At 36.1% G+C, this 27598-nt stretch overlaps 1 protein-coding gene across 1 annotated transcript in view; it reads right to left on the reverse strand.

Annotated features, from left to right (window-relative positions):
• Window positions 1-27598, reverse strand: part of LOC150089325 (elongation factor-like GTPase 1) — a 549838-nt gene that overhangs the window by 480566 nt on the left and 41674 nt on the right. The window contains exons 3-4 of the mRNA XM_090389043.1: window positions 22019-22086; window positions 5550-5634 (exon numbers count right to left, since the gene is read on the reverse strand). Of these exons, the coding sequence (XP_090245169.1) occupies window positions 5550-5634; window positions 22019-22086 (153 nt within the window). The remainder of the gene's footprint in view (window positions 1-5549; window positions 5635-22018; window positions 22087-27598) is intronic.

The following is a 27598-nucleotide window of genomic DNA, read 5'->3' on the forward strand; positions in this document are numbered from 1 at the left end:
TGCTGCTGCACCTACATGAGAGTGCCATTTAGAGCCATCCATATAGATTATGAGTTTCCCAGCGTGTTCTGTAGTATGGTTGGCATGTAGCCGTTGGATATTAAAAGATGGAATGGTGTTTTTTGACCACTGAGTGAAGTACAGATCGTAGTCTATATCATGTCTATCCCATGGAGGTAAATGTACATTTGTACTTTCTTCAATTTTACTGAGATCAATTTTCCACTTCTGTGTTATTTCTTGAAGGCATATCCCAGCAGGCTTGGATTCATAGAGTGTTGTCCAAAGAGACTGGTTGAGGTATATCCAACAAGGATGATATGGTGAGCTTCTTATTTTGGCAGTGTATTGGCAGAGTATGCTTTGTCTTCTAAGATAAAGTGGAGGGTCTTGTGCTTCCACATACAAGCTATGAACTGGTGAGGGTCTGAAGGCACCTAGAGAAGATTGAAGGGCACTGTGCTGGATGGTGTTCAGAGATCATAAGATGCTCTTTTTGGCTGAAGCATATACTATAGCTCCATAATTTAATCGTGACCAGATTAGAGCATGATATAAATTCAGTAATGACTGCTTGTCAGCACCCCAAGATATTGAGGATATTGCATAAAGGATGTTTAATTTTTGGAGGAATGTAGTTCGCAGGTAGGTTATATGTTTGTGAAAATTTAGTTTGGTGTCTAAAATAAAACCCAATAGTCTTATCAAATCCGTCATCGGTATTTCTGTGCCTTTCAGTTTTAGTACAGGTTCTGGATGAAGCAATTGTAATTTACAGAAGTGTATTGCTGTAGTTTTCCCCGTCGGTTAATCAATAGCCATTGCATTTTGTCCGAGTTTCAATTTTAGTTACTGCTAATTGTAATTGTCTTTCAATGGTAGCCATGTTTGATGATTGACAGGAAATAGCAAGATCATCTGCATACATAAGTTTCCACCGTAACTGGGATGTCTCGAGTAATGCCACTGGTACGTAAAGCAAAAAGTGTGGCGCTTAAAATAGATCCATGAGGTATTCCTTCTTCTTGTGTGTGAATTGTGGATAGCTCATTCTGGAATCGTACTTGAAAGGTCCTGAGATGGAGAAAATTCTGAATGAAACGAGGCAGGTTACCTCTCAGTCCAAGGTTGTTTAAGTCTTGGAGGATTCCATATCTCCAGGTGGTGTCAAATGCTTTGGTAATATTGAAAGTTATCATTACTACAAATGTGTTGTTTTTTAACAAAACATTTCGAGTGTGAGCTTCTACTTTAATGTGGACATCAGTTGTAGACCTGTTACGGCAGAAACAAAATTGGTGCGGCGTTATAGTGTCTTGAGCTTCAATAATCCAGACAAGTCTCCTGTGAACCATCTTTTATATTATCTTTCCTACACAGCTGGTCAAAGATATAGGAAGATAACTGTTAGGGGAACTAGTTGCTTTCCCAGGTTTTGCTATGGGTACCACTATTGACTGATGCCATGTATCACAGTAAACATTTTCTTCAAAGATTCTGTTGTAAAATTTTAATAGCATAGATTTTAAGTTGAGGTGGCGAAGCATTATGTAGTAAATGCCATCTGGTCCAGCAGAACTATTTTGAGAATTCTGGAGAGCTTCACTGAGTTTGGTAATAGTGAACGGTAGGTTATAAGGATATGACTGGTTTGTATTGAAGTTAATTTTATACTTTTCTACAAACGTTTTTGTGCACTAAATGAGTCTTCATAAGAGTCAGAGGATTGGTAGCGAATGTTTCAGCTAATGCCACTGCAACATCAATTGGAGAAGAAATATCCATTCCTTTCCAAGACAGGATTGGGGCCGAAGTTTGTTGATACTTTCCACGGATCTTTCTCTAGATTATGCTGGGGTCAGTGTTTCTGCAGATGGAAGAAGTGAGTCAAATCCACACATTCTGTTTCGCTTTTCTTTGAACTCGGCATGCTTCAGCTTTCAGACATTTATAGTTGATCAGATTCTCCATTGTAGCATTTCGGCAAAAAAAAATGTTCCAAGCTTTATTTTAGCAAGAAAGCAATTTCTTGTCCACCAACCATTATATCTTTGTTTGGTAATGTTTGCTTTTGGTATTGCAATGGCAGCAGCTCCAAGTAGTTCTCCTACTAGTGGCATTATTAAGAGATGTAGCGAGGATCAATTGACTATCAAATTGGATTATTTTAGAAAACATTTCCCAGTTCGCTCGGTGAAAATTCCATGTAATTTGTTGGCCAGAGGCATAGTTTGTATCTGTCTGTATTTTGCAAATTATAGAATAGTGGTCACTGTTGTGAAGATCAGTTAATACTGTCCAATCAATGGTAGGATAAATAGATAAGGAACGTATGGACTGGTCAAGAGCAGAACTTGATCCTGTGGGCAGTTGAATATACATGTGTACACCAGTATTCAGCAATGTTAAGTGATGGTTGTCAAGTATGGTTTCAATATCTGCCCTCTCTGATCCATGTTCGCGGAACCCCACAAAGAATGATGAGCATTTAGATCACCAAGAAGGCATACAAGTTGGCGCAGTTGATTTAGTAAATCATCAATTTCTGCAGTGGAACATGAAACATTTGGTGGAATATAAATAAAAACAATAGTGAAAGTAATCCCAAGAACAATGTGAATGGCTACTGCTTCTAGAGTGGTGCAAAGATGGATAGATTTGGATGGTACGTTTCTACTATGATTGCAACTCCTCTTGCTGGAGATTCAAACATCTGTCCCGTCTGTATAGTGTATATCTTGGGAAGTGGGGAATATAACTTGATGATAAATATGTTTCCTGTAAACAGATGCTTGCAGGATTGTGCTGGTGCATTAAATATTTTAATTCATCTAGATTGCTTCATAGGCCTCTACAATTCTATTGAATGATTTTCTGCATTATTTGAGTTTAGGTTAGGTGGATTGGTCTGACCGCTTTGTTTTCCCCCAAACCCGTTTATATTTCTCTCGTTTTGAAAATACTGGACGAGCAATATCCATCTCATCTTCTGCACGTAGTAGGAGAACTGAATCTTCATTATCTAACTTCTCGTCAATTTCCATACTTCAATCAGTTAGTTTATTGTGGGTAGGACTTGCATTATTTTCCTTAATTAAAGTTACTGATTTGGGGGAATTGTCTTAGTTCTGCTCGGTTGGCTTTATATTAGTAGAATTTGATGTATTCTTAGTCTTTCTTGCTGTCAATATCTCATCATTTGTGAGGAAAGATCTGGCCCATTGAGAAAGAGATATTTTAGGAGGAATTGTAATATTGGTCTGTGTTGAGAACTCTTTAGTGCTTTTGACTGCATCAGAATAGGATTTGGCTGGCATCACGTTTAATATCTGTTTTCTTGCTTCTTGGTATGAGACATTTTTCTCTAGCATGTACTTCAGTATTTTCTTTCCCATTTTCCATGATTCACAAGTTCTGGAATATGCAGGGTGAACACCCAGCAGTTGGGACACTTTGGTGCTGCTGCTGTACATTCAGTTTGTGAGTGGCCTGGTGAGCCACAAATGGGGCAAATAGCCTTACCTTGACATGCTGTTTGAGAATGACCATACTTCTGGCATTTAAAGCATCTGAGTGGATTTGGAATATATAGGCAGATCTTACAGGAAAGGCAGTCAGCTTTAACTGATGCAGGAAGATTGAGTGTTGAAAGTAAATTTAACATTTCTGGTAGGTGTAAGGATGCCATCCTGTTTGGTCATTATTCTTTTGGCACTGATGATGCGTTGTGCCTTAAGTTCTTCAGCAATTTCTTCATAATAACATTAAGGAGATCCCATTCTGAAATGACCCCTTTTGAGGTGTAACCCCCACACAGAACATTAAACATGTTCTGTATGGGATTACAGAAATGGGAAGACCTCTAAAGGTCGTTTGCTTCAGGAGCTGTTTAGAATGACTGGGATTGAAAGTTTCTATTAGAAGATCTCCTGACGAAGTCATTTGACAATTTTGGGACTACCTGCTACAGCTTCTATGCTTTTTTGTACAAGAAATGGAGATAAGCTACTACGAGGTTTCATTGATAAAGAGTGTAAAATTAAAAAAGCAGGCATGTCATGTGAAGAATCATCTTTTTTGATTCTTTTTCTTGAGATTACTCGAGTTCATGCAAACACGTAGGCTCCACAGTTGGTGATATTAATGGATCCATAATTGCTCCTATTCACCCTAAGTATTGAATTTATACTCAGGTTACTAGCTCCACCACATGGAGGCAGGAGCGGTGCCACCAGTGACCAAGAGATTAGTGTGTTAGAGAAGTTGGTTATACCTATATACAAAAGAAAGGTGTCTTACTTTCTTGGTACGAAGCTTACTTCTTTATTTAGAAAGAGCCAAAATTAAATAACTTTATGAAGGAAGGGTTTTATTCAAGCTGCAAACAGACTGGCATGGATTTTAAAATGTTGCAATAGGAATATTGTTTGTGAGGGAGTGTGTGTGTATTGTTTGTTGCAAATAGATCATTTTATACAGCAAATATTGTAATAAAAATTTAAATTAACTGTTTTTAAGACAAATACAAATTATATTTATTAAATCTAAAATTACTGTTGTGGTATTAGCCTAAATTCAAGATTAGCTGCATATAAAAAGATATATTTTTCCTAGTAATAATTAGATACAAACCTTTCCATTTTGTACCTACTTATCAAAAAAGCAACATTTAAGTGCTGCTACCTACAAAATATGTCTCAAAAGTTTCACAGGACTGATTTTTTTTTTCTTTTAACAAGGCATATGCTTTATGCATATGTGAAGAAGATTTAGTTCCCTACTTCCATACAATTTCTTGCACTTTCATTCCTGTCATGGCATGCAAAGCATGCTTTCCTGTTGACATCTTTGAGCTAGCTGTTTCAGTCAGTATTATTGTGTTATGCAGAGGTGGAAGAGCAAAGAGTGAACATTAAACTTTGTTCAAAACTGGACAGAAGTACCAAAGACATATAACCTGTTACAAGGGGCTTACAGAAATAAAGATTTATTCCATTAGTGTGTTTCTAAATGGTACGATTGCCTTTGGAAAGGGGAAATTATTGAAGATAATCCCAGATTGGGCCACTCTTCCACAGCACATTCAGATGAAAACATCAACAGGGTCTGGGAAATTTTCACAACAAGCACCGAGTAACAGTTCAGTTGCTAGAAGATGAGTTTCATCAACAGCAAAAACAGTGTCAATGAATTTTGACTAAGGATCTGGGAAAACTTCTCAACCAGCCCTTGACCAAAAGACAAGTCTCTGTCTTACCATATACACCGAATTTGTCACCAAGAGACTTCTTTCTGTTCCATGGCTCAAAAGAATCATAAAATGCCATCACTATGAGGACAGTCTATATATACAAGTAGTTATGACAATGTGCACAAACAATATTCCAAAATGACTTCAAAGCTGCTTTGACAACCTCCAGAAGCAATGGTAACTCTAAACAGAACTGATGTGAAGGAGAAAGGTGGCATTAGTTTGTATCTCTCATGTTTTTTATAAGATCAGTCTTGAAACTTTTGGGCCAAAGGTTATTTAAGAAAAGTATACTTACTTAGTTTATACTGAATAGATACAGTGCTGGATTTCATTGTTATTCCCCTTTCTTGTTCATCTTTTCTGCTGTCCATATATCTTAGCTATGGGTAAGAAAAGATTTAACATTTTCTTTATTGTATGCTCACATAAATAAGATTAATTTCTAACATAATTTACGATAACACTTCTTAATTTAAAAAAAAAAATTTAAATAAAATATTCAAATATAAAGCACCCAAATAACTACTATTTATCATGGAAGGTGAGCCAAAATTTCATAGCAAGCATACATAATATACAAAGAATGGAATGTGGAAATAAAGATTAGTATTAAAAATTTAAATAAAAAAAAATTCTAAAAAAAAAACACAAAACATAGGGGTGTGGGAGATCTCTTCACCTCTTTCAATATACTGAAAGAGGGTGGGTTTCTCAAAATGGAAAGTGGAATGCAATGCACTATCATCGGCAAAACTATGGATAGGATTTCCAGTCCATGGAAGAAGGTCATTAATATACAAGAGGAAAAGAGTGGGGGAAAGTACTTAACCTTGGGGAACACCAGCATTAGTGGAAAATTTAGAAAACAGAGAGCCATCTACCATCACCCTCAGTGAGCAATCAGAGAGAAAAGTGGATAACCAATTACAAAAAACCGGTTGACAAACCATAAGATGGAAGCTTGTTTAGAAGACCTTTATGCTAAACACGATCGAAAGCCTTTGAGATGTCAAGAGCAACTGATTGTGTTTCATTGAACATGTCCATAAATCGGTAACATAAGCCAAAATATCACCAGTGGATTTGTTATTTGTTTGATACTCTATAATGGTGAGCACTGCAAAGACATTCTTATCTGTGATGATTTGAAAACCATTACAACAGGAGCTGATATTTTTGAAAAAACTGACAGCTTTTTTTGTGCTCATGAACAACTGGAAGAAGTGTATTGGCAGTGCCAAAAGCTATGCAGGGTCCATTTCAGGTGTTATGAGAATCAAGGTAACAGCATGCCCTTCCTGTTTAAGTAGTCTGTGTACTCCACAGAGAAAATTTGGCCGTGAAAAACATTCCTGCAAAACTGAAAGATATTTTTAAGACATTAACAGAAATTTTCAATTATGTGAAATCTAGTGGCTTAAACACAAGGCTTCTGGACGATTTGCGATAAAATGGGTAGTGACTATGATTGCTTTTTTTTTTCTCACACTGAAGCATGTTGGCTGAGTCAAGGTAAGGTGCTAAAGAGATTCTCTGAATTACACTCTGAAACTGTTTTTTTTTCTCTCTTTTTTTTTTCCCCCCAGAGAAAGAGAGTTGAAGAACGACAATATGATCCTTCAATACTTATTTTGGCATGAATATCATAGGAGGTTAGAGGGAGACAGCCATTCTGTGTGTTATCAGACACTCAGTCTAAAACACTGATGGACTCAATATCTTTCTATTTTAAAAGATTCAGGAGAAGTCCAGTCGGCCTGCCTCCCTAAAATCCACTTGTGCACACCTTGATGGTAAACCCTGTCACTTCGCTTTGATGGCAACGAACGTGTAGAGTGCTTCTCTTCAAGGTGCTTGGTCAGCGTGAAGAAGAAAAGACCAAACCCTCCAGCACATGACAATACGACAAAACAAATGGCCTTCAGTCCCCAGCAGCTTTCACTCCACCTCTTATGGCAGTGAGAGGATCAGAGTGGAAGCAGAGGGCGCTAAGGATCTCTGGGTGTGACCAAGCTGCCATGCACGGAAACAGAACTTGGCCTGTTACAATGTAAAATCACTCATCGGTGAAGATAAGATATTAGAACTGGAAAATGTTAATTAGAATATCATCAATTTGGTTGAAACAACAAGAAGAAATGAATCAGTTATAAGTTTATCAAGTGGAAATCTGCTGTACACCAATGGAAACAGTGAAAAGAGTGAAGTTAGCTTTCTGGTCCATAAAGATATGATAAACATTTTGGAATTCAAAAGTATATCACCAAGGGTGTCAAAACTACTTCTCACGATTTCTAAGAGGTACAAACTAGACGTTGTAATAATTTATGCACCAACATTGAGCCATGGTGATGAAGAGGTTGAACAAAGGTACACTGAAATTGAGAGACTTCTAGATGAATAGAAAACTGACTATACCATTATTATGGGGGACTTCAATGTTAATGTGGGAAAGAGACAAAGCAGCGCAGAAAGGGAACCTGTAGGACATTTTGGAATTGATGAAAGAAATGAAAGAGGTGAAAGACTTTTGGAATTTGTAGAATCTCGAGGAATGTCAGTAATGAACACCTTTTTCAAGAAAAGGGTGAACAGAAAGTGGACATGGAAGAGCCCAAATGGATTAACAACTAATGAAATTGACTTCATTCTCACTAAGAGAAGATATATTGTGAATGATGTTGCTGTCCTCAACAAGGTAAATGTTGGAAGTGATCACAGAATGGTAAGATGCACATGATATAGATGTAAGAAAAGAAAGGGAAAAAACTGACTCAAGTAAATAATACGAAGGTCTTGGAGATAACAGAAGAGATGAAAAAGCAGTTATGTACTGTAACTTAAGAACAAGTTTGAGCTTTGCAGACCTTTCAGGACCAAGATATCGACAAGGAATACAACTTTCTAAAAGTGATAAAGCCTAAGAAACCTATAGGTAAAAAGAAATCCACAGAAGAAAAAATCAGTCAAGAAACATGTGTCGCTACGTGACGGGAAACGACAAATGAAGAGCAAGATAAACTCTGACAAGGACAAAATAGAGTATGCTGTGTTATGCAAAGCCATTAGAAAGAGACTCAGAGAGGACATCATTTAACACAAGAAAGGTAGAACAGGAATTAAGAGAAAACAAAGGACTTAAATCAGCAGTCATGAACAGTAATACAGAAAGTCAAACAATACTGAAACTGAAGAATAGTGATCGCATACTTATAAACAGCAGAGAAGACATAATTCAAATAGCAGAAGGCTACTATAAAGAATTATATAAGGAGTGAGGAAATGATGCCAGCAGTGGGGAAGATGGATCACTAATTAGCAACACATACGACATACCCAATATCCTTCCTGATGAAGTAGAACATGCGCTGCAGAAAATTAAGAATCAGAAAGCCCTGGGTGAAGATGAAGTTGTGAAAATTGGGAGGAAGAGACATGACACAGAAACTGTCACCTAAGGAGTTTGTTGTTTGTTTGTTATTTGGATTTCAGGAGCATTAGCAAAGGCCATATTGCTCCGGGATATGCGGTGGTCATTCCCTGACCTTTCCACGTCCTCAGTATTTGGTGTTGACGGGCTTGAACCCCGGTCTAATCAAGAAGCGTGTGCTACGCACTGCTGCTCCTTCCCACCTGGCTACAGAGGCACCACCTAAGGAGTGGAATATAATGCAATCATAATTTTGCTGCATTAGAAAGGAGATAAATCAGAAATTGGAAATTAGACCAATTAGCTTGTTGTCCTACATTTACAAGTTGGTCACAAGGGTCATTACTAACAGATTAGAAAGAATACTTGATGAGGATCAACAAAAAGAGCAAGCTGGCTTTAGCACAGGATTCTCAACTTTGGATCACCTTCATGTAATATCACAGCTAATGGAGAAAGCAAATGAATATAAAACGCCATTATGCCTGGCATTTGTGGATTATGAAAAGGCATTTGACTCCATACAGCACAAAGCAATATTTCGGGCACTGGAAAGACAAGACATAGATACCCCATACATTATGATATTGAAGAAAATATATGAGAACACTACCTCCTTTATTAGACTAGACAAAGACAGTAACAAATTTAAAATTGAGAAAGGAGTTCGACAAGGAGACAATATCTCTGAAGTTGTTTACTGCTGCCCTTGAAGCTTTCAGAAGATTGGACTGGTTGCAGAAAGGAGTTAATGTGAACGGAGAGTATCTAAACCATTTATGATTTGCAAATGACATTGTCATCATAAGCCATGATCCCAAAGAATTAGAGGAAAATATTAATTAGATATGCAGAGTTAGTAAGGATTTTGGACTAAAGATGAATATGGCTAAAACAAAAGTAATGATGAACAAGTATGCTACAGAAAGGGATATATAATCATTGAGCGAGCAAGTAATTGAAAAGGTTGATTCGTATACTTATCTGGGACAAGTCATTAGCCGTAACAATGATAAATGGCTGGAAGTTAAGAGAAGAATAAATTTTGGATGGATATAATTCAGAAAATATAGTGACATATAGGAGCAATATCCCAACTGGTCTGAAACATAAAGTAATGAACCGATGTATACTCCCCGCCATGACTCATGGAAGTGAAACTTGGGCACTCACCAAAAGAATGGAAGTGAAACTGAAAACTAACAGCAAAGAATGGAACAAATTATACTAGGAATGAGACTTAGATAGCCGACCGGGCTAGCCGGGTAGGTAAAGTGCCCACCTAGCAACCCAAAGGTCGCGGGTTCGAATCCCGCCTCGGGCTTGGATCAAAGTACTGCAAAAACCTTGGTAGGTGCATTATGGCCACAGAAGCCGATGCGTCAATAACTACTAAAAAAAAAAAAAAAAAAAAAGAGACTTAGATAAGAGAAACACATGGATTAGGCAGCAAATTCAAAGAACTTTCTTATCAAAACTAAAGAATTGAAATGGACTTGGGCAGGACACATAACTCGAAGATATGATGACAGATGGAACAAGAAAATAATGGAATGGTACTCAAGAGAAGCTAAAAGAAAACCTGGAAGACAACAACGGAGATGGGCAGATGAAATTCATGAGTTTTTGGGTAGTAAATGGATGGCCACTGCACAAAACAAAAGGATCTGGAAAGTTGCTGGAGAAGCCTTCATCCAGAGTTAATTGAAAATGGCTGATGATGATGATAAGGCATAACTAGTGCAGTGGAATAGGATTCAGTTGTGATAAATAATTAGCTCGAAGGTTCTAATCACTTTTTAGACATTTTTTTGCTTTTAGCTAAGAAATTTTACTTTTTAGTAAGGATTTAACTATTTAAAAGTGCAATTTTAACAGTATAGTGTAACATATAATACTGAACTTGATAGCTTAATGTATAAAATAAAACTTGATAGCGTAAGACTTACCAACAGCCTATGATAAATGCAAATTAGTCTGTAATCAAGTCACAAAGAAAGTTAGGCAAGATAAAGCAGATTATGAGAAGTCTCTGGGAAAGAAAACCAGCAAAGACTTCAATGCTTATAATGTCAATGGGTCAATTGTTGATGACCACAGGTTGCTGACAAATTGAATAAGTATTTTTTATCTACATTCACACAAGAGGAATTCTTTAGGGGAGGGGATGCCAGAAGTTTATCAAACTCCAATGGGGAGCTAAATGACGTTGTGATAAATGAAAGGAAAGTGGAAGAATTTTTTAAGCTGAACATAAAAAAAAAAAGGCACCTAGGGTGGAGAGAATCTATCCAATCATATTAAGAGAGGCAGCAAAGGAGGTAAGCAAACCTTTAGAACTAATCATGAGGCATCCTTGGATTGAGGGGAGGTCCCAATGGACTGGAGATGTGCAAATTTATCCCCAATTCATAAAGAGGGATCAAAAGGTGACAACTAATTACAGACATTTCAGATTAACATCGATTCCAGGGAAAATAATGGAGTCACTGGTTAAAGAAGTAATGCTGAACCATCTGAACAGGAATGCAATTATAATGCAGTCACAGTATGGATTCATTAAGGGAAGTCTTGTAAATCACAAACATGATGCTATAGAATAATGATGCTATAGGGAAAGTCTTGTCTAATGAATCTGACAGGTTGCTATGATGCAGTGATCAAGGAACTAGATGCCAAAAATAATTTTTATATCATATACTTGGATTTCAGGAAGGCTTTTGATATTGCACATAAAAGATTGCTGGAGCAATGGGCATTAAGGGCAAGTTACTGCTATGGATTTAGGGATGGCTAAGTGGAAGAAGACAGAGTGATTATCAATGGGCAATGCATTTAGTGGACTAATGTTATTAGTGGAGTCCTCAAGGGTTCAGTGCTGGCCCATTGTTGTTTTCAGTATTTATTAATGGTATTGATGAAGGTATATCAGGCTTAATGTCAAAGTTTGAAGATGATATAAAGGCTGGCAGAGTGGTTAACAACTATAATTGTTGTACACGTTGGCACTAATGACTTTAAGAGTAAGAGATCTACAAATTTACTTAACAAGCACAGGTCAATGCTGGAAAAAGGTTGTGAGTTAGGCTTAAATTTGAAAGTGCCTGCAATTCTGCCACGATAGATAGACACGATAGGAGGGAGTATATGATGAGAGCCTTTTCAATAAATTCAGCCCAGGACCAGGGTATATCTGCCAGTGGCGAAAGTTGATGTAGAGCAGATATCACCTTTTAAGGGCATAAAAGGTGATAATGTTGTACACATTGGCACTAATGACCTTAAGAGTAGGATATCACCAGATTTACTTAAAAAGTACAGGTCAATGCTGAAAAAAAGTTGCTAGTTAGGGTTAAATCTGAAAGGTCTGCAAATCTTCCCACACACTATAGGAGGGAGTATATGATGGGAGCCTTGTCAATCAATTTGGCCCTGGAGAGATTGTGTAAGGCATATGGGGTAGAATTTTTTTCGGCATGGTCTGTGCTTGCTAATACGAGAGACTGCTTCTATAGGGATGGGATACACTTAAATATAAAGGGTGCAAGAATATTTGTTGATGCCATCGAGGCAGTATTAGGTGGATCGGAAAACTGCTAGCTTGGCAGGATTCACAGACTAAAAGATTAATGGTAGCCGCAGGCAGAGGAGAAAGTGATTCTTGCACTGCTTCTATTGTAACGAGCAGCAGCCTAGAGAGCATGTTGCTGGGGACTTCAAGAGCTGCTGTGAGTCATCATGGAACAAGTAAATACATCGGCTGTGTTAGGGTAATTAAGAGTAAGAATAAGCGCATGTATACTTGCATGTACACTAATGCTAGAAGTAGAGTAAATAAACGATGAATTTGAAGTGCTGATCAAGACACCAAAGGCAGATATTCTTGGGATATCAGAGACATGGGGTCACACAGATATAAGTAGTGAAGAATTGGAATTTGGGGAGTACAATGTATATAGAAAGGACAGACAGGGTAGGAAGGGTTATGCTGTTAGTTAAGAAACACAAAATCTAAGGAAGTGCATCTAGTTGACACAGTTGAGTCTGTTTGGAATGACATAAACACTGGGAAAGGGAAAATAAGAGTAGGAGTATGTTACAGGCCTTATGACTCTGATGAGTACAATGAACAGTTGTGCAGAGAAATAGAATGGACCAGTAAATCAGAATGTCTTGTAATGGGGGATTTTAACTTTCCAGATATTTACTGAAACTTTTGGGTCGGTCACTCACACGCTAGCAAGACTTTTCTGGATATATTGGAGGATTGTTTTCTATAGCAACATGTTTGAGGGGCAACCAGAGGGAGAAATACCCTTGATAAGATTATTAGCAGTGATTATGCATGCAGTAAGAATTTGCAGATAAAGGAACCACTAGATGACAGTGATCACAGTGTACTGATGTGGGATTTACTTAAAGATGTAACTACCATCAAAGGTAAAAGGAAGGGTTTTTGTAAAGGTGAATACAGTGGTCTCAGACAATATTTTAAATTCTATACAGTGGGATAAACTGATGATGTTACCAATGGTGAATTCTAAATGGGAAGCCTTCAGGGACTTAATCTTGGAGGCTACTAGGCTTTTCATACCAACTAAGAAATACCGTTCACGGTTCATGTCTAATGAATGTCAGATGAATTAATGAGTCTTGTGGCGGAGAAGAAAAATGCATGGAAGGCATATAAATTATCAGGTGACACAGAAGCCTATGGCAGATATAAGCTTGTCTGTAATCAAGTCACAAAGGAGGTTAAGTAGGTGAAGGCAGATTACGGGAAATCTTTGTCAAATGACGCAAAGAAAACAGCAGAGTAAACTCTAGTAAACTTTATGTAAACACTAGAAGAAAGTGGATGAATGAGATTGGTCCCTTAACATAGATGGTTCGACTATTGATGATCCTGCACAAGTAGCTGATAAACTGAATGGGTGTTTTGCATCTACATTAACACATGAAGAGTTATTCAAGGAGGGGAATGATAGAAGTATATTAAACTCTAACAGGGAGCTAAGTGATTTTGTGGTAACTGTGAGCAAAGTGGAGGAGAAATTGTTTACGTTAAACATAAAAAAGGCACCTGGGGCAGATGGAATCTATCCAGTTATAATTAAGGAGGAGCAAGGGAAGTAAGCAAACCCTTAGCCATAATTATGAGAGCATCCTTAGAGTCAGGGGAGGCACCCATGGACTGGAGATGTGCAAATCTATCCCCAATTCACAAAGGGGGTTCAAAGGGTGACACAAACAATTATAGACCTGTAATTTTAACTTCTGTTCAGGAGAAAATAATGGAGTCACTGGTTAAAGAGGTGATACAGGAGCACCTAGACAAGACAGCAGTAATAGCTCAAACACAGCATGGGTTTGTTAAGGGGAAGTCTTGTCTGACCAATTTGATTGGATACTACGATGTGGTCACAAAGGAACTGGATGAAAAATAATTTTGATATTATATACTTGGATTTTAGGAAAGCTTTTAATACTATTGCACATGGAAGACTGCTGTACAAATTGGAGCGGTATGGCATTAAGGGCAAATTACTGCAATGGATAAAGGGATGGTTGAGTGGGAGATGGCAGAGAGTGGTAATAAATGGACACTGTTCTATGAGGACTAATGTTATTAGCGGAGACTCAAGGGTTCGGTGCTGAGTCCATTGTTGTTTCGTGTATTTATCAATGATATCAATGAAGGTATATCAGACTTAATGTCCAAGTTTGCAGATGGTACAAAGGTTGGCAGGGTTGTTAATGACAGTAAGACAGTATGCTACTGCAACAGGATCTAGAAGAGTTAGACAGATGGGCTGAGAAGTGGCAAATGAAGTTTAACATTGACAAATGCAAAGTACTCCATATGGGTAGCAGTAACCCAAGAGAAATGTACCAACTGTGTAGTACTACACTCTGGGAGGTGAATGAGAAAGACCTGGGGGTAACTGTGCAGTTAGATAAGAAGGTCTCTGAGCAGTGCAGATGGGCTGCCAGAGCAGGTCATGGAGTTTTGTCAATGATATATAGGAATTGTGTTATTAGAGACAAGGAGGTGATTATCCCGCTGTACAAGGCAATGGTCAGGCCACACCTTAAGTACTGTCTACAGTTCTGGAGACCTAATTTTAGGAAGGATGTAGAGCTGCTAGAACAAGTACGAAGAAGGGCAACAAGATTGGTGAGAGGAACAAAGGGGGTGAGCTTACGAAGAAAGGCTTAATTTCTGAAAGTCGCAGCATCTGGGGACTAGGCATCTGCGAGGTGATCTGATCGAGGTGTATAAGGCCTTGAATGGTTTGAGAAGGCTCAATGCTGACAGCATACTTCCACTTGCTCAGATTAAGAACCTGAGAGGGCATAGATTCAAATTGAGGAAAGACAGTTGTAGAATAGATGTGCAGAAGTTTACCTTTAGCCAGTGGGTAGTTGATTGCCGAACAGACTTCCATCTGTTGTGGAAGTTGATAGCTTAAATAAATTTAAGGCTGAACTTGACAAACATTTGGAGTGACCAGATGGGTGAAATAGGAAGGTTTTTTTTTTTTTTTTTTTTTGGCTGATGTTGTATAAGCTTGCTTTCTTGCATCATATGCCTCAACTAATCCGAATGCTAATAATCAGGGTGAGCTACTGCAACAAAATCTAGGAAAAATGGTTGAATGGGATGAGAAATAGCAGTTGAAGTTTAACATCAACAAGTGTAAGGTACTTCATATCGGAGTAATCCCAGAGTAACTGTGTAGTAAAAACTGGGGTAATTGTAATTGAATGAAATTCACTGTGCAGTGCAGACATGTTGCCAGAACAGCTCAGGGTTTTATGAATGATATATAGAGAAACTTTGCCATCTGGGATAAGGATGTGATTATCTCATTTTACAAAGCCATGGCTACATCTTGAATACTGAATACAGGTCTGTAGGCCTCACTGTAGGAAGGATATAGATCTTCTGGAACATGTGCATAGAAGGGCAACAAGATGGGTGAAGGGAATAAAAGGGTGCTCTTACCTAAAAAAGGGTTCAGTTCTGCAAATTGCAGCTTCAGGAGACTAATCACCTGTGGTATAATCTGATTAAGGTGTTTAAGGCCTTGAATAGATTGAGTAAGCTGAATGTGAATGGTATTCTTCCTCTTGCTGAGACTACACCCATGAAGGAGCAGAAATTTAAGTTGAGGATGGATAGTTGCAGAATTGATGTGTGGAAGTTTGCTTTCAGCCAGCAGGTGGTTGATTGTTGGACCAGGCTTCCATCTGTTGTTGTGGAAGTGGATGGTTTGAATAAATTGAAAGAACAAGACAAGTTCTTGGAAGGTATGAATGGGAGAAGTGAGTAGTGCTTTTTTTTTTTTGGCTGATGCTACATATGCTTGCTTTCTTGCATCACTTGCCTCTACTACTACTATTACTAGATGTCTTGTTGAGTTGAATAAATTTCTCCGCAGAGTAAGACTTACAGAAAGCAATAATTGACCACCTCACAGATATCAATTTCTTTCTCTCTTCAAAAGAGATTGACACCTCACACAGCTATCAATCTCTTTTGAAGAATATTTTATTGTCAATATAGACATTATAAATTTTAAATTACAGGCAGACAGCTAACCCTTCCTTGAAAAACAACTTCTCTATCCTAACCCCAAAAGAAGAACTGACTGACATCTCTTGTGACAGGTCTGTAAGAAAAGTTTTTTTGTGTTCGACTGTCTTTGTTCTGGGCACGTTTGTAAACTTTTACCATTTGTGCCAACTTATTTATGTGAACATGGGTTTACCAATTACTGTGACACAAAATCAAAATAGAGAAACAAAACTGATGCATCAACAGACATTTGCTAAAAATCTGTTGCAGCAGGTCTCTTATTAGATTCGCTGAGTAAGTCTATTTTTTATTTTTTTAATTTGGAGTCTTAATAATACCTTTTTTTTTTTTTAGTTTAAAATTTTAAGGGTAGTGATTACTTCTTGGTTCCACTATAATACAGTACACATGTGCAAAATCCGAACAACACCCCTTATAGGCATTATTATAGGCATAGTGCTCTATGCCTATAATAATCTTAGAGGGTACGCGAGGAGAAGGCTATTGTTACTTATTCTCAGTGGGTGCCACCACCCAAATGGCACCGTTTAGGAGCTGATTGGCTCCTCTTCAGTGGGTGGCAGGCACCTTAGTGTTGCAATGATGGCAAGGCAGTTGCGAAGTATAACTCTACAATATGAGAGATGCCTGATGGTGTCTAGTAATTTGAATTACGTTGCATTTTAGGGCAAAATGCTTCAAGTTGCATAGTGAGTTAATATGTGATAACGATGCCAATCTTATAACTATTTAGTAGCTAGCTGCAAACAGATCTGATGCATTTGCACTAACTTGCAAGCATGTTAACTCACTGCACAACTTGAGGCTTTTGTCCTAAAATGTGACATAATTCAAATTACTACACACCATCAGGCATCTCTCATATTGCAGAGTTATACTTTGCAGCTATCTTGCCATCATTGCAACACTAAGGTGCCTGTCCACCGGCCGAAGAAGAGCCAATCCACTCCTAATGGTGCCGCCTGGGTGGTGGCATCCACTGAGAATAAGTAACAACAGTCTTCTCCTATGGTGAAGAGTTACTTATTCGAGGTAGTGCAATATCATGGAAACTCATTGTGAAGGTATTCACAATATGAGATATACATAATTATGACAATCTTATAACTATTTAGTAGTTAGCTACAAGCAGATCTGATGCATTTGCACTAAATAAAGATTGTCTAAAGAATTACAACTGTTAAGATTAGTACTTGTAATGAATTCAAAAAACATGAAGTTTGTCAGTAGCCAAAGGAAAAAAAGTGATGAAGCATCAATAATTTTTTCATATGGCTTTTATTGTGTTTCTGTAAATTCTTTAGTCAATTTATCTGTTTTTGGGATGTAATAGAAGTGTTTCCAAGAGAAAGAAAATGATGCAACCATCACTCAAGACTAAGTAACTCAGCAACAGTAATGGAAATACCTAAAAAAATTCCCCCAATCGAGTTCTCTCAATCAAAACAAAGCCTTTTGTATCTTGTGGAATAACAAAGAACAACTGTAGTCACTGTGCTAGCTATGAGGACAAAAGCTGTGGCTCAAAATTAATATTTCCATTAAGCTTTCCTGCTAAATAATTTGACCTGATAAGTTCAATAAAACACGGCAATTTTCTAAAAGTATTAAAGGAATAAAAGTAATATATGACAAAATTATTGAACAAGTCAATGACTAAGCTAATGGCTTTGTTAACATTAGGCTGCTAATAGCAAGTGACTACCAATGCCTAAATTTTTGAAATGCATAATACTAATGATGATAATGGATTATCACAATAACAAAAAACAAAGCATATTAAGAAAATATGGAAAAAAAGAAAAAAAAAAGAAAAGAAAAAAAGGAAAACTCAACCAGTCGCTTTAACTAAGCATTCACATTTCACTTAATTTAAAAAAAAAAGAAAAAGTTTCTATATTCTAATATGTAGAAGCTGCAATTATCTTAAGAAATGTAGTAGCTTAATGAATGACAATCCATGTAAATGACTCCTTTATATTAATAAAAGTATTCTTCAAAACATATTTTATTTCCCACTCAAACTGAAACTAAGTAAAGTTGTTAGCAAATCCTGAAAACACTTGTTAGCATACCTAATGATACAGTAGCAGGGTTTTCTTAATCTGGCAGTAGTTGGGACCTGAGAGGTTCAGCTCAAAACAACAATCCCACGTTACCCTTTCATTAAAATTAAAAATCTGAAACTTTCTAGATTCCTAAATATAATCAAACTTTTACTGCAATAGTTCGTGAATTTTTTTTCTTTTTTTACAGTTTTCACAGAACAGTTAAATGCAGGCACCTGATACTGATACTGCATAGCCATCTTTGCAATTATTTGTGTTAAAATTAACTGATATATGAGGGGGGGTATCAACAAGTTCGTACCCTTACCCAGAAAGGTGAAACTTCACAGGAAGTTTAATCCTTTTCTGTGTACTCTCCATGTATAGTAACACATTTCTCCCATCTATGGATCAGTTGTTTAGTGCCTTGATCATAGAAGTCTGCACATTTTGCCTGAAGTCATGATTCCACTTCACTGATGACTTCACAAAAATGAAGAATTCAACTTCACAAAAATGAAGAGATCCACACAATGGTCTCTTCATTTTTTGAAACAAGAAGAAGTCTGATGAAGTCAGGGGAGGTACCCACAGACTGGAGATGTGCAAATGTGACCCCAATTCACAAAGAAGGATCAAAGGCTGACACAAGTAATTATAGACCTGTGAGTTTGATTTCTGTTCCAGGAAAATTAATGGAGGCACTAGTTAAAGAAGCACTGCAGGATCATTTAGACAAGACTTCAGTTAAAGCTCGAACACAGCATGGTTTTGTTAAGGGAAAGTCTTGCCTGACCAATTTGATTGGATACTATGATGCAGTCACAAAGGAACTGGATGCAGGGAATAACTTTGATATTATATACTTGGATCTTAGAAAGGCTTTTGATACTGTTGCACATGGAAGACTGCTGCACAAATTGGAGCAGTGTGACATTGGAGTCAAATTGCTGCTGTGGATAAAGGGGTGGCTGAGGGGGAGAAGACAGAGAGTGGTAATCAACAATGGACACTGCTCCTCGTGGACTAATGTTATTAGTGGAGTCCCACAGGGCTCAGTGTTGGGTCCATTATTGTTTTCAGTATTTATAAATGATATTGATGATGGTATATCAAGCTTAATGTCCAAGTTTGCAGACGATACAAAGGTTGGCAGGGTTGTTAAGGACACTACTGGTGCTATGCTGCTGCAACAGGATCTGGAAAAGTTGAGCAGATGGGCTGAGAGGTGGCAAATGAAGTTTAACATTGACAAATGTAAAGTACTACACATGGGAAACAGCAACCCCAGAGCAACATATCAACTCTGTGGTACTACACTGACAGTGGTAGAGAATGAAAGGGACCTGGGGGTGGTTGTGCAGGCAGATATGAAGTTCTCTGAGCAGTGCAGACGGGCTGCAAGAGTAGCTCATGGTGTATTGTCAATGATATATAAGAATTTTTCTAGCAGGGATAAGGAGGTGATTATCCTCTTGTATAAGGCAATGGTCAGGCTACACCTAGAGTACTGTATACAGGTCTGGAGGCATCATTTCAAGAAGGATGTAGAGCTGCTGGAATGAGTACAGAGAAGGGCAACAAGATTAGTGAATGGAACAAAGGGGTGCTCTTACGAAGAAAGGCTTAAGTTTTGCAAATTACAGTGTCTGGAGACTAGGCACCAGCGAGGTGATCTGATAGAGGTGTATAAAGGCTTGAATGGTTTGAGCATGCTCAATGCTGATGAGATTCTTCCTCTCGCTCAGAATAATCACCTGAGAGGGCATAAATTCAAATTGAGGAAAGACAGATGTAGGATAGATGTGCGGAAATTTGCCTTTAGCCAGCGGGTGGTTGGTAGGTGGAACAGACTTCCATCCCTTGTCGTGGAAGTTGATAACCTAAATAAGTTTAAGGCTCAGCTGGACAGGTATTTTGAATGAACAGAGGGGTGAAGTGGAAGTGTTTTTTTTTTTTTTTTGGCTGATGCTGCATAAGCTTGCTTTCTTGCATCAAATGCCTCTACTAATGCTAATGCTGACAGTCAGGAGAACAGAGTGGGTGCTGCAGTAGTTCAAAGCCACACACAAATGCAATGTTCTCACCACAACAATTGGTGAGAACATTGCATTCGACATGGCTTCTACAAAGGCGTCAGCAATCTTGGATCCCATTGTGCGGAGACCTTAGACATGTGCAGATGGTCATGTAAAATGCTGTGGGTAGACCCATAACTAATTCCCACTGCATTTGTGATGAAATGAATTGTCACACATCTGTCACTCAGCATCAGCTGCTCAACCTTTGCAACTATCTCACTGTCTGTGGACGTTGATGGCCTACCTTCTCTTGGCTCGTCAAAGACACTTGTATGACCATGTCCACTTTTTTACAGTGTCATAGGATGGACAATTCTGCCCATACATAGCTTTCATTTCTTCATCAATTTCCTGAACTTTCTTGCCCTGCAAATGCAGGAACTTGATCACTGCTCGATACTCCACTTTGTCAACCATAGTGTCTTTCCTCAGATTCTGGGCTCCACCTCTGGTGTACGATCACCTACAGGAATGAAATTTCACATGTTAGTCATTGAATATATAGATAACTTGCATTAAAAATGGCATCTTCCTACTAATGTTTTATCTAGGTCAGGGTATGAACTTTTTGATACCACAGTCGTATGCTACTAGGTTTCAAATTGTGCATTTGTTTATAAAGTCAAAGTTACTTCTTTTTTTTTTTCCCACTGTTAAGTAAATATTTAATGGTTTAACATGATGCTGTTTGTGAAAGAGTTGTTATTGCATTGGCATAAATAAAGCTGGTTGTTTGTTTGTTTGTTATTTGGTTTTTAGGAGCATTAGCAACTAAGGCCATATTGCTCCGGGATATGCGGTGGTCATTCCCTGACCTTTCCGCACCCTCCATATTTGGTGGTGACGGGCTCGAACCCCGGTCTAATCAAAAAGCGTGTGCTGCGCACCGCTGCTCCTTCCCACCTGGCTACGGAGGCGCCTAATAAAGCTGGTGAAAACAAAACATGATAGTTGCTCAAGACGAATGTCCCTCTGTGGGAAGCAAGGCAAATATGTTTCAAATTTTACACACTATGAAGCACACTAAATTTGAAATAAATTTTGAAAATGAAAGTGAATAACAGTACTTATTATACAGATATAGTTTTGAAATTCTTTTTAGAAGTACATGTAAGTAAATTAAGCAGAAATATATGCACACTTCAACATTTAAAATTTTGTGCATGTAACTGGTCTCTGAACAGGAAGGAAGTGACTATTACTTTTAACTTTAAATTTTAGCCTTCAACTTTGTTTTTTCATTTCAAAGAAATTGTTTTTATTTTTTTAAATATAACATGTAAAAATACATGGCATTTTTTAAATCAAATTTTTTTTATTAAACATTCAAAAATTACAAACAATAAGAACTTCAGTCTACAATAAGTAATAAGTGCAATAAAGATGAAACAGTGATAAACTGCAGGCCAAATTTAAAAAACCTAAAACTTTACCAGAAATACAAAACAATGCTAGGTACCTATTAGGTGTGTACCACTGGGTTTGTACCACGCTGGGGCATAACTGCTGATGGGTTAAGTAAAGAAAAAGATATATATTAAATTATTATTGTTGTCAATTACAATGAATGAAATAGAATATAGTCAGTGCAACATATTTTACCTTTCCAGCCATTTTCTGGGAAATTATACCATTGCAGGCCAGGAGTGAATCTGCTAATGTTGTTTTTCCTGTTAAAAAAAAAAAAAAAAAAATATATATATATATATATATATATGTATATATATAAATCAAATGCAATGTATATATTTTGGTAACTTCATTTTTTAAGAATTGCAAATATAATGAATGAATTATGGGGTACCTATTCTAATGAACTGCGTAGAACAGTGGTTTTCAAGTGCGGTCACCAAGACATTTTTGTGTGGCCACCAGACAATTTTCATAAATATCAAAATTTTTAATTTTATTAAATTTCAACATAAAATTGTATTTATTTATTTTATTATATATTTCTATTCCTTATTAATATCTTCAATATGGATATAACAAAATTTTTTGGTAAGAAAAGAAAAGAACAGAAGATGAAATTTCAAGAATTGAAGCAAGCACGTGTACAGAAAGTGATACAAGTATTTCAACCGCCAGTATCGAAATTAAGCAGAAATTTGAGAAGAAAAAAAGACTCTTTCATCAAGAGTGAGAAGAAATGTATTTAATTATAATAAATTTAAAAAAAATATGATATAGGCAAGGCCATTTGCACAGTTTGTAAAATGACTGTTCATCAAATTAAATCTTATTCTATGCAGTCAATACAACACTCATGAGGCAGAAGTTGAGAAAAAAAATGGCTAACTTCACATTTAAGCTGCAAACTTATCGAAAATTTTAAAAAGGATGTGGCTTCTCAAAAGAAACAAATGACAACTTTCCTCTCAAGAAATGACAAATTTTATTTAGGATCTTTGAAAGTGAATATTTTGATAGGAAAATATCACAAACCTTTTATCGAAGGTGAATTTCTGAAATCGGTTGTTTTGGCCGTAGAGCCTGAAAACAAAATATTTTGAAATATGGCTCTCGGTAATGATTCAATTCAACAACGAATTAAGTGTGTTTATAGGAAAAGTAAGTGAATTGATAAATAAGAGTCCTTTTTATTGTTTATGCTTAGATGAAAGTAACAATATAACAAAAACCAGTCAAATCCTGATATGTGTGAGATACCTCGACACTGATAAAACTAAATTTGTTGAAAAGTTATTGTCTCACTTCGTTAAAAGAACATCCTAATGCAGTAAACATTTATAATGTAATTAAAGAAGATTTAAAAAAAAACAAAACAATATTTCCACAAATAATTTATGTGTTGTAAACATGAAAAGTGAAAGGAATGGTATACCAAGTTAGTTTAATAAAGGCCGTCCAAACGAAATTTTTCACTTATGTTGTACTATTCATCAAGAGGTGCTCATCAGCAAAACTGTAATTAAGTGAATGGATGATGTGGAATTGACAATTTGAAGAGTTCTAAATGTAATCAACACAAGTAGTGTGCTACAAAATAATTTTAGTGCATTATGCGATAATAATGATGAAAAGCATAATGTTTTACTTAATTATAACATAAGATGGTTAAGTTTTGATGCTAGTGTTTGGCATCTTTGTGAACTGTATGAAAATGTTTCAAGTGCATTGGAACATAAAGATTTAGTGGAAAAATTGCAAAACAATGTTGTGCGTGGCTTAATATTATTTTTAAAAGATTGAGTTCCATAAATAAGCAACTACAAGCAAGTAACTTGACAATTATTGATGCAATGTTTATAACTGATAAACTTAAAAATATCTCAAATGATCTTATACGTGAAGCCGAGAGTGATGGTTTTCCTTTTTAAAATAGTTTTATAAATGACATCTAACAAACAGTTCGAGCAAATATTAAAAATAAAATTACAGATTGTTTGAAATCTTTAAACACTGAACTGAATGCAAGATTTCAAGAGCTTGATTTCTTTAAATCTATTTCTTTCATAACATTTCCTTTTCAAGAAATGGATATGGGAAGTTCTGAATTATTACACAAGAGACTATCCTCATTTTCTGCTATTTTAATTTAGATGGACAAATGTAAAATTTTTCTTAATGGAAATTTGTAATGATAGATTGAAATTGGTTTTCAACAATAAAAATTCAACGACAGTATCATTTTGGATGGATCTGTATAACAATTCAAGCGAATATAAATAATTAGCTACAGTAGCTCTACTTCTTTTATCGATATTTCCAACAGTTTACTGTGAGCAAGCTTTTAGCACACTGCATTTTATTAAAAATCGTAACCAATTAAAAGATGAGGTTGGTTGGTTGATTTAGAGATTTCTTAGGCGCATTGGCAACTATGGCCATAGTGCACCATTAAAAGACATGAATTTGGAGGCAGCAATGAGACTAGCATTGGAAGACAGAACTGAAAAAGAATTTCATTTTGAAAAATTATTAAAGTAAATAAATATAGTTATTATATTAAACTAAAAATAGCTTTGCTTTTCATATTATATATGTTTTGGAGTATTATGTTTTGTTGTTGTACAGCTTTGTTGCATTTATTATTTTGTTTTAATAATAAGTTTTGGGGTATTATGTTTTGCTGTATGGTTTTGTTGAGTTTACCATTTTATTTTAATAAATTCTCATTTTTTGCATGCTTGTAGATCTTTATTACTATACATTAGATTTCCTGAAGCTTAAAAAATCAAAACAAGATTTATTACTATATAACTCATGTAATTAATAATAAAGATTCTATAATTATTTTTTTGAATAATTTGGTTACATACAAAAAGAAAATTTAGAAACTTAAATACCACATAATGGTGTTTGGCCAAATATCTGATATTTTTTAAATTTGTTTTTATATTTGCAGTTTAACAGCAAGTATTACAGTAGTTACAATTTCATATGATACTGTTCTACAAAACTCAAAAATATATACATTTCTCAGCTGATTTCAGGATAGAATCTTAATTACATAACTTCTTTCTTATTATTAGTTACAGTTTTTACAATCACTTTAGGAATTTTATTATTATTCCTATGTTATATGCATATCAATTCCATCTAACTATTATTGTTATCAGTAAAATAAATGTCTTAATAAAACAGGAATTGTGTGGCCACCAACTAAATCTTGTGGCTGTTTTTGCAGCCGCCAGAAAAAAATGGTTGAGAACCACTGGCGTAGAATATGTTATGTTAATTATATATTACAAAGGATATAATTGTATTTATATAAAACAATTTCTTTGTAAATGATGCAATAATCATTATAAATTAAATTTAGGAAAACCTAAAAGCATTAGAAAAGGTACTTTAGTAGACTAAAAGGACAGCATAAAGGATAACAGTATCACATTAAAAATGCATGTGGATCTTTGCTACTTAAAAAAAGGATTGGTACTGGACCCAAACAACAACAACAACAACAAAAAAAAAACAAAAAAAAACCATCTCTGCAATGAGAACTGCAGGGAGATTTCAATGCACCACTTGAAATAAAAAGTGAAATATCCCTGCTATTCCTACAGAGTGTCTTTGTCCAAGGCTTTTATTAAAGAACGTGATTAACTCCAGTTTTATGTAATAAAGTACTTCTTTTTCAGGTCAATCAAAATTTCACATTCAATGTTATTGGTACCTGACATCAGGCTGACTCTATGTGGCCAATGGCTACTCTGTGAAGTGGAAGTTTAAAAGACTCCACTTCACAGAGTAACTAACCATTTTCTTCATGTCTGACTTTATTCAAAGGATTTGTGCTATTTTTCTATCAAGTGAATGGAATGAACAATGGGAATAGATGCATAGAAGTTACCACTGTGAAGAGGACTCTCTTTAGATTTGGACAATCAATGCCCAATCTTATTCACTTGTTTCAATGACTACAGTTGCTCAAACTGCCTATGTTTAATTCAGAAATATTATGTCAAACTAGTGAACCATCTTAGAAAGGGGGGGGAATGAATTCTTTCTCATGATTTTGGTACTGATAAAATGATGTTCATAATGAAAGTAAGTTCTTAGCCTGAAGTCTCGATTCCAAAATCTTTGTAAGACATCCTTTGGAAGATCCAAAGCCCTCAATAAACTGTTCGGCTCACTACCAGAGTTAGGGTTCATTTATTGTTTCAGGTTGAAAATCCATATCAATATTCAAATTCATGCCATCAGATTCAGAAAAAGATGAAACTGTATCAAAATTCACTGGCAGGGTAGCATATTATGTAGCTTTCTGAAAAAACAGAAAAGAATAGTAGTTACCTCTGTTGTTTCTAGGCTCACACCAAATTAGTCAAATTCAAATAAAATGTAGTGATATTTTCTTACCTTTAATGCATAGTATAAGTTCTTCCACAGAAGTGCTGCAAACTTGGTGTACAGACCCCATAATTTCTCTTCATACCAGTTTATTCCAAAGTACACATAATCTGCTTTTTTTTTTTTTTTTTTCAAGAATTCTGAAATGTTTTTGCCTTTGTTTCTTTGTACCAGAAATATAAGAGAAAATACCTGGACCATTTGCGCAAACTGTTATTATCACAACAGAAAATAAAGAAAATATAAAAGAAAAAATGACAGTGTGCATCCAAAAAGAAAAACCATAAAATTACACATCCAACCAGTCCTGATCTATACAGGCATTCTTAATAGGAATGCTGTAAAAGGACAGCGCTAAGTGAATCTGCATGAACTGGAGTTATTTATCCAGACTATAATGTAAATAATTTTAAATAGTTGGCATGACCCACGTTTCTGGTTGATTTTAAAACACCATTTCCCTACATAACAATATTAAATGTAGCAGAAATAGTTAAAGCTTTAAATATAAAATTTAAACACATAAATTAAGGATTAAAACATAAATACTGTATACGTTCAATAAAATTCAAGGCAGCTTACCTTAAAATTATGCAACTGCATATATGTGTGTATTGTATTTACGTTATTTACAACAACAGCTTGTGATACTGTTGATTTTTGAAATCACACAAAACCACTAAATGCAGTGTAAATCTAATGCTATCCTGAATCCAGTCTTTTAGAATGTCCAATTTAGTTTCCAACAAAAAGTTTTTCTGACAGCTCTTCACCTTTTTCACACTATCAGCACTAGCAGACTCACTTGATCTCTTTGAGGCAAATACAAAAGTGGAAACTACTACCTGCACGGCAAGCTAAAATCAATCACTCGGACACAAAATGCAAATAAATAATATAAAATAAATAAATTTTCTGTTTATACTCCAGGTTGACCCTATAAGGTCAGAGGAGTTTGCAAGATAGAGAGAATACAAGAACATTATATCATATTTAGTAGTCACATGAGCTTGACCCACAAGTCACTCAAAGCATGTATACTTTTTCTTGGACCTTTGTGCTTGACCACTCAGCTAAAGAATATGTAAACAAAGCTAAACTGAAAACAGCATTGAAAACTGGTACTAACCAAACACTGTGCAGCTCAAAGTAATTCTGTCAGGAAACAATAGTTACTAAAGAGAAGTTTCATTAACAACACTTCAATAAACTTCAGATAATCAGAACCCCCCCCCCCCAGCATGCATTCCCTTTTCAATAATACCACCAAGTAGGATGGCGTAAAGTGTTTATTTTTATAATATACAAGAGATGGAGCAGCAATTGTGTTGATAAATTTTACAACTACAGCACTGAATGACC

The sequence above is a fragment of the Mastigoproctus giganteus genome, chromosome 2 (genome assembly GCF_048544385.1).
Source record: "Mastigoproctus giganteus isolate SK-2022 chromosome 2, ASM4854438v1, whole genome shotgun sequence".
NCBI lineage: Eukaryota > Metazoa > Arthropoda > Arachnida > Uropygi > Thelyphonidae > Mastigoproctus > Mastigoproctus giganteus.